This window comes from Melanostigma gelatinosum (genome assembly GCF_949748355.1).
Source record: "Melanostigma gelatinosum genome assembly, chromosome: 4".
Lineage (NCBI taxonomy): Eukaryota > Metazoa > Chordata > Actinopteri > Perciformes > Zoarcidae > Melanostigma > Melanostigma gelatinosum.
The window spans coordinates 8,158,882-8,171,464 of NC_136637.1; the positions used below are offsets into that span (position 1 = coordinate 8,158,882).

Sequence of the window (12,583 nt, forward strand, 5' to 3'; positions counted from 1 at the left end):
GTTATGATGCTTTCTGTTTTTAATGCACAAATCAGAACACAAATAAAATATAGATATAGAAATGTAGATATCCAAATTCTGTAATTTTGAGAACTTGTACAAATTCATCAGATTATAGTTGCACTTTATTTTACAAAGTAACTATTCTATACACAAGTATTGTTGCAGGCAGAACCCCACAGTTGTAATAGCACTCACAATAAATAAAAACATATTTTCCACCTCTTGTTTGCAACCATTTAACAACACTTATCATACACAACAGATACCCTAAAAAGAAGATGAGCTCCGTTTACTATAGAGGGTGCTAGAGATTTAAAAGTGTGATCTGTTTTCAAGATTTTTCTTTTTAGGGTGGAGGATGACACCATTTGTGCTGACGAAACAGAATATATACTGTTTTCCAGATAAAATATACAGTTTCTACATGAACTCCATGCATATTGTACTGCCCTGGTGCAGTTGTAATAAAGCTTTAAATATAGACTTGCTGCTCGGTTCAGGCCGTTCATGTAACTGTAAAAGGCAGCAAATGTTTTCGTGTGCCGTCACGTGGATATGTTTACGTCTGGAGTCACTTCCGGAGTCAAATAATTGACAAACGATTCGTCCAATCAGAAGCTGAATGTAGATCGGTGCATGTGGCGGAAGTTGAAGAAGCGAGCCGAGGGGATTACACTGTAACGTTTATGTTCACATTCTCCGACCCGTCGTTCAAACGGGATGAAGTCCATCCAAACTATTCGCTGTTGTAAATGTTCCTCGGCACGACGCGCAGCGAAGGACAGCGATGTCCCCGACAGTAGCTAAATCCCTGGATAAGATAAACCTCCAGGCAGAAATCAAGGTAAACACCCGCGACAAACTGACTAGCTATCTGTATTAGCATCATGCTACAGGGCGCTCTGTTTATGCAGCTCGCTAAAGGTTGTCCACACCAGGTCATTGGTTTATTTAGGTTTATAACTATACTCTGAAGAACTGCAGCTATCTGTGAATGCATGACTTTGACGCGACTGGCTGTACGTGTTAAAACAGTTTGGTGTGGAAACCGCAACCCAACATTTAGCCACTGAGATTGACGGTTTGAAAGTTAAGAGTCAACGTCCGACGATTGGTGACAATATTTGGTAGTTGGTTTTGCCATTAACTGTTTTATCCTTCTCACACTGGCTTTGTGAATGTAGCCGTGTAATCATAACCTCATTGTGTCGATCAAATGTGATTGCTGTCATGTTTGGTCATCTTTGCTTTCACTTCCCCATCGGTTCTCTGTTATTTGATCATTTAAGAAGAAAGAGATGTGAGCTACTGTTTCCGTCGAAAATGAACCAAAGTAGCCCCATGCAAGTCATTTTATAACGTGTTCATGACATGTCTGTACACTGACATTAGTGTTGGGCGATGTGATGATGTATACTATAGGACAAAACAAAAATGTGTCAACTGCCACAAATTTGCAAGTAACTTACTTGTAATATATCCAAAAACAGACATTCCTGTTACATTACAGTTCCTCAAAAACTTTTGTCTCTCTACAGTTCTTGAATGATCAAGAGTTACATTTTTTAGCACAGGTAACATATGAATATTGGGATGATGTCATTTATTGGTGATCTTTCAGAAATCGGTTAAAATTTGACTTCCCTGTACGCATAAGAAAATATATTTTTAAATAGATATAGCGATGGGCTTATCACTTTTGGTCACAGTTATTTGTTAATCATCAATTTTGGCTATAAAACAGTAAAAGTATTTTCATTTGACAATTAGCTTTTGAATGGGTAAACTGGGATTTCTAAAAGATATTTAAAAAACAACTTACCGGTATTCAGTTTGAGGTGACAGGATCGTACAGGGTACCTCTAGTGATTCCAGATGCTTAGATACCGTATCGTGTTTAGTTTAATAAAGGAGGACAGGTGCTACTAAAGCTGGCATTCCCATCTGATGACTTCTGTTATGTTCTTTCACAATTGTAATTGAATCTGTTCAAAGCTTTACGGCTACAATACATTGTATAAACTAGACAAATGGTGACATTTCACAGCTATGGTGTATTCATTTAATTAGGAAACTTCTTTGTTTTCTACCAAATGTACACCATACAAACCATATAATCCTGAACCACTACTTTCCTTTGCAGCATGATAACGCAGCTGAGTAGTCTAAAGCTTAGCTGTTGGTTTCTCCTGACCTGATCACATGCTGCCCTCCACTTTGTGAACTCGTACCTCTTATGCTGCGATGTTAGGCCTGACGCTCACTTCAGTCTAAATGGCTGAAGTAGGACACGTGAGAAGCACTTGTTCTGCAAGGTGAACTACCAATAAATTACACTACAACACATTAAAGCCCAAAAGGGCGTACTACACATGATGAGTGAGATAATGGAAAGACCAGACGGAGGATTGGAACAGCCAACAATGACAGACACCCAAACAACATCACACCTGCATGCATTTTAAATTTGTGTATTCAAATCATGAAACGTCAACACTATTTCATCGGCGTACGTGAGTTAAGGCTTTATAAACACATCATTTGTGTCTTTTCTAGGTGTGACAACAACAGACAGTGTGAAGCGGTTCTGCTGCAGGCCTGTGTGCGTGGTCATTTGTCTGTGCTGGGGGTTGTAACGTGATGCCAAGATGCTGCTGTCTATGGGAATGCTAATGCTGTCGGCCACACAGATCTACACCATCTTCACCATTCAGCTCTTCGCCTTCCTCAACCTGCTGCCCGTGGAGGCCGACATCGCTGCTGTGAGTAGTTCTAATTGCATGTAGGGACTAAACATAGAAGAGTGCAACAATAATATGGCCGTGTAAGACAGTTACACACACACACACACACAGAAACACACCTCCCATCCAGATTAACAATACCAATGTGATTTCATGATATTAGAACTTGAATAAAGAATTCAACCTTTTTTTTCTGTCTTTCAGTACTCATTTGACAACAAAACAGATAACTTTGATGATCTGCCTGCACGGTTTGGCTATCGGCTACCCAGCGATGGACTGAAGGTGAGTCCAGAAGGGTCCGAGGTGTTTGTGTGACAAAGATGAGTCATTCCAAGGTGTTTACGATCTCTGATTTGATTTTTATTTCAGCATGTTTCCACTTTACAGCTCTGCTCCACTGAATTAATGTTTAACCATGAAAACAAAAAAGAAATGTAATTTTGGCTTGATGACATCTGTACCAGGCAGTGAGCAAAATAACATTATTGTTATGGTTAGCATTAGCAATAAGTGCATCTTTCTAGTTTGCATCAGAAAGCGGCAGAAATCAGGGTAAATTTTTGGAAAACATCCAAAAATCGATTTCAAGTAAATACAAATGGCAACGTATTTGTAGCAGCAGCCAGCTACACGTCAACATGAGGGAGGAGCACACACACTGCAGAAAGTGTTACACCGTAGTACACTCTGGTTGGACTTTAATGAAGCTGTATCAAAGTGTAATAGCATTAAAATGAAACAGTTCCTAAACATTAGTGCTCTCTGTGTTGAGGATTGTGATCACTGTGCGTTGTTGTGAGGTTCCTGTATGCAGCCCCCCCCCCCACCCAGCAACACGCACACTGCTTGATCCACAAAGCCCACAAACAGAAGGGTTGACTCATGTCTGCTTTCGAAACTGACCATTGTGACGCTTCCCACAGTCAAGAGCCCAGTTGTTGTTCAAAGGCCGATGCCTTGTTTTGTGTCTGTGCGTACGTGCAGGTTAAGTACAGTATTTGCACACTTGAAATTACTGCCACTTATCTGAATTCATTGATGCTATGTTCAGCATCGTTATACCATCGTGGCAGCATCATTTTGGCTTTGTGTGTCACATGAGTTGTGATCCTGTGGTGTATTTTAGAAATCAAGCGTCTGGTTGAGATGATTGGTAGCATTGGTCTCACAACAGGAAGTTTGAACACATCCTTAGAGTGTTTCTATTTCCTGTTTGCGACTGTCTTATTTCAAAAGAAAGTCAGGGGAAGTGACCGCAATGGAGTTTTAGAATTTTAGAATAAGCACTTTTGTTGAGAATGGCCAGTTAACTCTTCAACAGGTTAGCTGAGCTTCAAAAATGTAAGAAATTGGTTGAATTTTCTCCCATCCCTAGTGTATTACATGTATCTGTATCCATGTTTGTGGACATGGGCCTCCCCATAGGTAGGCTGTTGTGAATGAAGTGTCACCCGGCAAACAGCAGGGATTATGGCACACTGTCATATTGCCCGCGCGGTGTGTGTTTTGAGCACATTATGTAAGATTCGGTGTTACGAAAGCCGAGAAATGACATGTGTCCGTGTCACCCGCTCTCTGTCTTAAATTCTCATCTAATCTACTGCGTCTTATTTTCCACCGCTGCTGTCTGGCCGGGGCAGTGAGGCCGGGTGCCATGCAGGTCCATTACAAAGTACCTGTCTGAAGGGAGCTCGGTGCAGAGACAGAGTTTCAGCTGTGATTTACAGCTGCACTCAGCAGGATCGTAATGGAAGAGTATGCCCGCATTATCATCCATATCATCACAGGAGGGAATGGAGAAGAACTTCCCATCTTCCGTACTGGACAAGCGGAAGAATTTGCAGTGTCTGTCAAACAGTGATGATACTTCATGGGGACCTGTCACAAATTCACAGAAAAAGTGGAAAATTCCATCCCCTGTAGAGCCTTTTGAGTTTTAGGAACTCACAGGAATACATAAATGTCCTCTTTTTGTGAAACCTCTGGCATCACAAGGCAGCACAAGCCTGTTTACTTCCAGACGTTTCCCTACAGGGAACGAGGCTTCAAACAGAGCCCTCCCTGTTTCCTCTTACACAACCGGGGCTGTTTACAGTCTCAAAGCGAGGCCTCTGCAAGGCCTGTGTACACCTACAGTGTGCAACAGTTGTGCTTTGTTTAATGTCTGAGGTGCACATATGAGAACCGTAGCTTGAATCTGGAGATCACGGTGGAGTTCAAATGACGCAAAACAAAACTTGTCAGTTTGAAATTCAACTTAACGCCCTGTGTCTTAGATTTTAGACGATGTCCCACTCAAACTTGAAGTATATAACTTGTGGAGAAGTATAAGGTAGTATGAAGTGGGAAAGAAAAGCAAAAGTACCTCAAAACTATCACAGTAATTCTTTGTCACTTTCCACTTTAAGTAAAGGAAATAGTTTTTGTAACATTGCTGCAGAGACATACACCACAGCTAACAGTATCTAATAATATTTCATTAGATCATATAAGGCCAGTTATATATTGCCTCATTACAGTAGATGCAATGTGTGAAGGTTATAAGAGAGAGTCATTGCAGAGGATCTGGCTACAAACTAGACACGGTTCAGCATTGTCAACCTTTGTTCAGATGGGACTCTGGCGAAGAATCGATACCAGTCTTTAAATAACTATGTTCCCTTTTCGCAGCAAGTTCTCGACGCACCACGTGGCTTTCAGGCTTTTTGTTTTTATCCCATTCACGTGTCCACTTCCACAATTATAGACTGGTCTGTAGTCTGAGAATAAATGCTCGAGTTTCCTTTGGAAAGTCTATGTTTTTGGATTGTGCAGCAGCAAAGCTGGAAAAGTCTCTGAAGCGCACCCCGTAAACTGTGTAAAAGTGAAAAATATAGAATGTATAAATGTATTTCTGTGAGGGCTTGTCCAGAAATCACATTTACTTACTTCTAATACTGCTTCAATATATTTCTGAATGGCTGAGTCAGCAGAATGGACTTCCTCCTATCAGTTGAGAAATACCCATTTTTGCACTAACCTCTCCACAGTTATTTCCTCTAATTGAAATCTAGCTACATTTGATTGAAGTTGTGGGCTGTGGGTGTATACAGAGGTGGCAGGAAACACTCGAGTATCACACGTTGAGCAAAATATGGAAACATTGCACACGAGGAGGCTGCAAACTATGAGTGGATGATTATACATATCAAGTATTTATGCTTGTTTCCACTGTGCTTGAGTGTGTTTCCTCCCGTTGCTCCGGTTTCCTGCCTCATGCAGGTTAGGTGAACGTAAGACTGAGGAATTGCCCGAAGTTGTGATCGTGAGTTAATGGCTGTCTTCTCTGTGTGTAAGCCACTGTGTTCACTCATTTCAAGTCACAAGTAACAAAACTAATTTTCACAGTGTGGCTGCTACTGCCCGAAGACGTTGCAATATATATATATATATATATATCTATACACGCCGATATTACCAGTCGTATCATTGAGGTTCCATTGAGATATCGCTTCTCTCATTTCTGCATTTGACATTCATACTCTTTGATTGAATCTTGTATTTGTGATGGACAGTCTTGAACTTGAGAGCAGCTATTGCTTCATAGAAACACATAGTTTCTATGACGTTGTATACAGTATATGTACAACTATATAGTTTCTACAGACTAATTAAGAAAGGTTCGTAGTAGACAGTGATTTTCAACAAACCTATCAAACCCCTGCCCCTTATACCAAAACCATGAGTCCAATCAACAACATATTGAGATCGTCAAGAGATAAGACTGCCGAACGCGCTGATGTGGTTTTTATGTTCGTGGTGTTAAAAAGGTGAGCTTTAGAGCAGGTTAGAAAACTGCTACCGTCTGCTTTCTTTGAGAGATTTGTGGTCAGAATTAACATTGAGTCAAATGGAGCAGCTGGTTGGAGTTCCTGTCGCTTTCAGGCTCCCTGAACCAAACGTGTAAATCTGTTGGATTCCAGTGACGCATGTCTATAACCAACACAAAATCTCCTACATGTTGACCTAAAATGGTTGATGAAGAGTGAAAACTATGGCAATAAGACCAAGTTGTTTAGAAAAATTGCAGAATATTTCTCATGCTCCTCTCCACTCTGGCGGTGATGTCACAGTTATAGATCTGAACATTCCACGCAATACACACCCATTATAAAATCTGAAATGGTCCCAAAATGTTCCTGAAACTTAAGCTGTGATTACATGAAAACTGCTAGCTGTCAAAATGCCCATTTTGCCTAATAAAGGCCAGAGTGTTGTTCACATTTTAAACTTCAAATACATTTTTTACATTAAAGTATGGCTCGTCAATATGGGTCCAACGTTTTTTAGCTCTGCAAAATCCCATGTGTGTGTATGTGGAAATTTCTCTCAGTCTTTCGCGATTTTCGGGAAACCGGCTGGGTGAATCTCTGAGAAACGTCAGAGCACGTGATTCCCCATCAGGCCGCACGTTTTGATGTATTTTAACGCATTTGTGTTGGCAACGCTGCGACAGGAGAAGCACGGCGAAAATGAAGCTGAAGGTGCCCTGGACTCCACATTGAGAACCACCTCTGTTTGGCTCGAGGCCAAATGTGTAATCACAAACATTGTTCGTCCTTTTTGGTTTATATAATAATTAAGCCAGTTGTCGGCTTAAACAAGCTCGCATCGCCCGTGTCAAACACGCAAACTTGACTCTGAAAGGAAGATGTGAGGGGTTTATTTTGCTCTCCCGTTCATCAATGGTTTGTCATGGAGATGAAGCACGAATGAGTTTGATGCTCCAGAATGAGTCACTTCTCTTGCGCCTGCTTCTGGTGAAATGTATGGTAATGAACTGATCGTAGATGTTTTACAGCAGATAGTTTCCGTCAGTGTCCAGATGACTCACTGTACGTTTACAATGATGAACTTAAAGCTTTATACTCTGTCGTTCACTTGTTCTTTTGAGGGACTATCAGGCAAACCCACATTGTCTCGTTAGCTTAGAATGTGACCCAGAAACAAACCCACATTATTTTCACCTTTAAACTGCTGGGGGGGGGGGGGGTCTGAACATCAATGAATGTGATTGTGGAGTCACACAAGCTATAATCTCCTTACAGGAAGCCCCAGTCAGGCTAGAGCGAGTTATTAATCCCTCTGTTTTTTTTCTTACCCCAGAGCAAATCTGCAAACAATCCCGATTGTTAGTGGCGGGATTACGTGTGGTCACTGTGCAATAATTTGGAATAGTCCACCCGAGAAATCCCCTCTTCCTGCTTGGATTCTGCAACAACAGATAATCCCTCTTAGTCTGTCAGCACTTTGCATTGTATCAGTGAAACAGCAGATCCTCTGGATTGTTGATTGCGACTGTTTCATTTCTAGTTCTCAATGAAAACAACAATATATGTATGTGGTGAAGGGAATCTTTCACTGAATTCACACGGTTGTCTCCTCAAAACTCGCGGCAGATGATTATCATTACGTCCGGTTGCAGTCAAGCTTTTAAGACCCGAAAGAAGCAGCAATAAGCGTCTTACTTCAGTGTTTTGATTTTCTGATTTCCACATGTTCCTTTCAAACATTAAGCTTTTTCTAACTGATGGAGAATTTAGTCTGGTATCATTACATTCTCAGGGAGGCAGTTTGTCTTTTTTCCAACTGTGTCTTTATTTAACAATCGATGGACAAGAATTTTGCCGAAATGATGTTGGTTTTCCAACATACGTACAATTCATCCTGGCTTATGCAGACAGCAGAACCTCATATTCGCCGTAAAGGCAGCACTACATTATGATTGAAATAGAAATATTGTCACACACAAAAAAGCCCCATGACACCCAGCCTGGAGTCTTGACAGAGCAGTGGGAATGTATCATCAGTTTAAGGTGGTATTACAGTCTTGTGGTGTTAAAAGTTGCGCAGACAGCAATTTATCTACATCTCCTTTCAGTCAAGGGTTTCAGGATTTCCCCTCCTTCCTCAGTTATTTCCTGTTTTTCCACTGCCCTCTCCTCACTGCAGTTTTCTTTTTTTTTTAATAGATGTTTTTCTACCCAACAGAGGGCGCCCTTGCAGTGGTTTCAAAATCTGTTAGAAGGAATGTGAGGCAGTGGCACAGTGATGTCATTTGACTGCAAGGCGGGGCTGCACTGGAGGCGGCACCCAGAGGTGACGGTGATTGGTGATTCCCTCATGTTTGCGCTCCCTGATCCCCGAATTTGACCTTTCGTACGTCAGCTCTTATTAATGTTGGGCTAAAACCAGGGCGGTGCAGCCAGTCAGCAACTTTGTCTCTTTTGTCATGCGGCTTGGCTCGAATTGTCAGCAAATGTGTGATGTGTCATTGTGGCCATTTTCCATATGTGGCTCAGCTGCTGTTTTGGTCGTCTGTGTGGCAGCTGGGAGGATGCACTCATGCAGAATCAGTTCGCTGCTAGCAGACACCAACCCTGTGTGTGTGTGTGTGTGTGTGTGTGTGTGTGTGTGTGTATGAGAGAGAGAGTGCTGACTCTCCTTGATATACGGGCATTTTTTTGTCTGTTGGCTTTAAGATAGAGAGAGTTGAAAGTGGCTGGCAGAGTCCCAGAGTCCCACAGCAGTCCACACTTCCTGTCTACCACCCTGCCGCTGACACGCGCACACACACACTGGTGTGAGTTACACTTGCATAAGAGCAGCAGAGGTTTAGAAATGCATATCACATCAGGTCCCTCCCTCCTCGTCTCCTGTGTATTTTCCTTTCATCATCTCTTCTCTGTTTATGCTCTCTTTTCTCACTATCTGCCTCGTTTTGTCTTCACCCTTCTATTTTTGTCTTTCTCCATCTGCCTTTTTTTTGGGGCTCTGCTCTTTTGTCTGCATTTCAGTGGGTCTCTCATTGCCTTTGCCTCCATGTTTGTATCTTTTTCCTGTTTTCCGCCTTTGTTCTCCTTCCCTTTATCACTCTGTCAGCCTCTCGCTCTCTTCTTACTATCGCCGTCTCATCAGTCACTTCAAAAGCTGTTGTTGGAAATGGGACGAAGGCAGGAAGAGGGAGACAGAGAGATGGGAAAGACAAGGTCCAAACTGAGAACACCAGCTGTTGAAAGCTGTTGGACTCCATGAAACATGCAAAAACACACTGGTTTTTATGGACATATAGAGCCATGCGGCTTACACACACATTGTTTTTGTGTGCCAGTGAAAATCTTCACTCCAGTGGAAAGTTATGTCTTAATTATGCATACATTACCATGTTCAATTTATGTTTGCTTTGCCAGTGTTACATCTGGGGCTGCAGCAGGCCGCGTCTCAGCATTTTAATAAAAAAAGAAATGAAAAGATTGTTTTGATGGATGTTGGTAATCTGGAAGGAGCGGGAGGGTTGAACAAAGATGGCGCTGCCCAGACTTTGGGTCATGGAGCTCACACTGGATACTGGGATGTAACTGTTGCTGTTCATGTTGCCATGAAGCCACTGTCATTTATCACATTGAGCTACAGTGATTTATAGTGACTGCTCTTTATTCTAGTAGCATAATGCATTTCAAATGTGTCGTATCGTTGATTTGTGGGGCTATATAATGCTTTCTATGGATAATAGATATATTATTTTGGAATATCACTCTCGATTGACGCTTCTTTGACTTCCAGGGTAACTTGGATTTAAACCATTCATGTGTGATGATGTCATCCCCACAGGGCTTCCTGATTGGGGCACGGCCAGAAAATGGGTGTGAGCCCATCGAGCCCCCTCCAAGGGACAACATGACGGGGGTCTTCATCGTCCTCATCAAGCGCTACGAATGCAACTTTGACATCAAGGTACAGTGTGTGTGTGTGTGTGTGTGTGTGTGTGTGTGTGTGTGTGTGTGTGTGTGTGTGTGTGTGTGTGTGTGTGTGTGTGTGTGTGTGTGTGTGTGTGTGTTTGTCTGTGTATGTGTGTGTGGAGTTATTGTCAGAGATGTAAGTCCTTCCTAACGAAACCACGTCACCCCCTTAATCAACGCCAATGCCGGCCACGTGCAGGGCACAGAGGGTGGTGAAGGCATCATAAGTTGTGTATTTTGGGAGCGTCGCCTTGTTCAACGCCAGAGAAGAGACACGGAGCAAATAGAGTACAAATGATGGTGTCTGTTTATCTGACCTGCCATTTGAAAAAGCAGTCGAACAAATCATCTAACCTTCGTTAAAACCGAACTAACTCATGCAAAGTCCAGCACAGTGGCTCTGGATTAACACAGGGTTTTCTGTTGAACTGGGTCAGTGGCAGTTTTGAAGGAAACATGTCGCATCAATTGTTAATTTGCATTCAAATTTTCTCCACCGGCTTCAATGCCTCTGCAAGTAACCGCCAGGAGGAATTACAATTTAAAGATGACAACAAAGTAAAAAAGCACACATAAATATTTCTCCTTGATGATACATATCTTAATTTATTTTTTTTACAGATTTCAAGACATTTACTGAACATCTCTACTTTTTTCACGACCTGCAGACATACCTCAGTAGTGAAGACATTATGTTTCCTCCTAAAAACTTCACATTTGTGCTCTGAGCAAGTGAATTACAGTTTTATTATTATTAACGCACCCTCTGCTGATTCCCGAGGATGATTTGTGCCAGACTTATGACTCTGAGTTTTCCAGTTTTTTGTTTGGCCACATTTTTTCTTCTTCTCACTTTTGCAGTAAAGGAAAGTCCAAATGCAGAAACACGGTGTGGTAGATTGGTTCTTAAATGCTTCGTAAACCTCCAGTTTTTCATGGATTCAGAGTCAAAAACAGAAGTGTAGAAAAGGAAAGAGTGAGTTAGAGAGGGGAGAGTAGAGAGCCGGGGTTAGAGAGTGAGAGCATGGATGAGTAATGGGGTGAAAGCGAGGAAAGCATGCAGCCTCTCTCTCTCTCTCTCTCTCTCTCTCTCTCTCTCTCTCTCTCTCTCTCTCTCTCTCTCTCTCTCTCTCTCTCTCTCTCTCTCTCTCTCTCTCTCTCTCTCTCTCTCTCTCTCATATATATATATATACTTTTCAGTCTTACCTTTTCACTCTGTACCTTCTTGGCTGCTCCCCCCCCATTCATTCACTCTCACATTTCCCATCAATTTTTTTGATCTATTTTCTTGGCTCTCTCTCTCTCTCTCTCTCTCTCTCTCTGTTGGTCTTTCCCTCTTGCTCTTATAGCCTAAGAAGGTCTTACTGCATACGGCACACACACGTTGACGGACAGGGCAGTGAGGTGTTCCCTTTGCTGGCTTGTAACCAGACTCTACTCCACATAGCTGTGTTTCACACAGACACACAATATAAACACACACGCACCAGTCTCTCTGAACGATGTCAGATTTGACATTTAACCTCCTGCACCTCTCAGAGGAGCAGCTTTGACTTGTTGAAGTTTCTTGTTGCTGAGATCTGGTGGCATTTTTCAGTGTAACCTTACATCACTCGTTCCCTCAGTTGTGTCATAAAAGGTGCAGAAACGCTTTAATGCATTTCTCACCAGCACCTCAAAGTCAGTTGTGACATCGAGGCCAAGTTGCTCTGCTGTTGTAGTCGGCTATCAAGAATAAAAAAGCCAAACATCTGCACCTTTAGAGGTTAAAAATATTTTTATGTAATCACATATTGAGTAGTTTGTTAAAGCCCCTCCTACCTCTCTCCCCGCATTTCCTGTCAGTACCTCTAAAACTATCAAAATAAAAGTAAAATTTCCTTACTTGATGTCCTTGCTTTTCTCCCCTCTGTCTCCCTTATATATGTGCTCACACACACACACACACACACGCAGTTCCTCTGCCTCCCTCTTTGCCATTGGCAATCATTTTCTCTCCATTCCTCCTCTAGGTACCTTTCCCTCTTACCGTTGTCTTTTTCTCTCCTCTCTGTC

General features: G+C 42.1%; 1 protein-coding gene across 1 annotated transcript in view; it reads left to right on the forward strand.

The window, feature by feature from the left end:
- Window positions 1-669: 669 nt before the first annotated feature.
- The window catches only part of rnf13 (ring finger protein 13), a 33,858-nt gene continuing 21,944 nt past the window's right edge, over window positions 670-12,583 (forward strand). Inside the window, exons 1-4 of the mRNA XM_079267629.1 lie at window positions 670-847; window positions 2,560-2,765; window positions 2,952-3,032; window positions 10,401-10,523. Of these exons, the coding sequence (XP_079123755.1) occupies window positions 2,652-2,765; window positions 2,952-3,032; window positions 10,401-10,523 (318 nt within the window). The 5' untranslated portion in view covers window positions 670-847; window positions 2,560-2,651. The remainder of the gene's footprint in view (window positions 848-2,559; window positions 2,766-2,951; window positions 3,033-10,400; window positions 10,524-12,583) is intronic.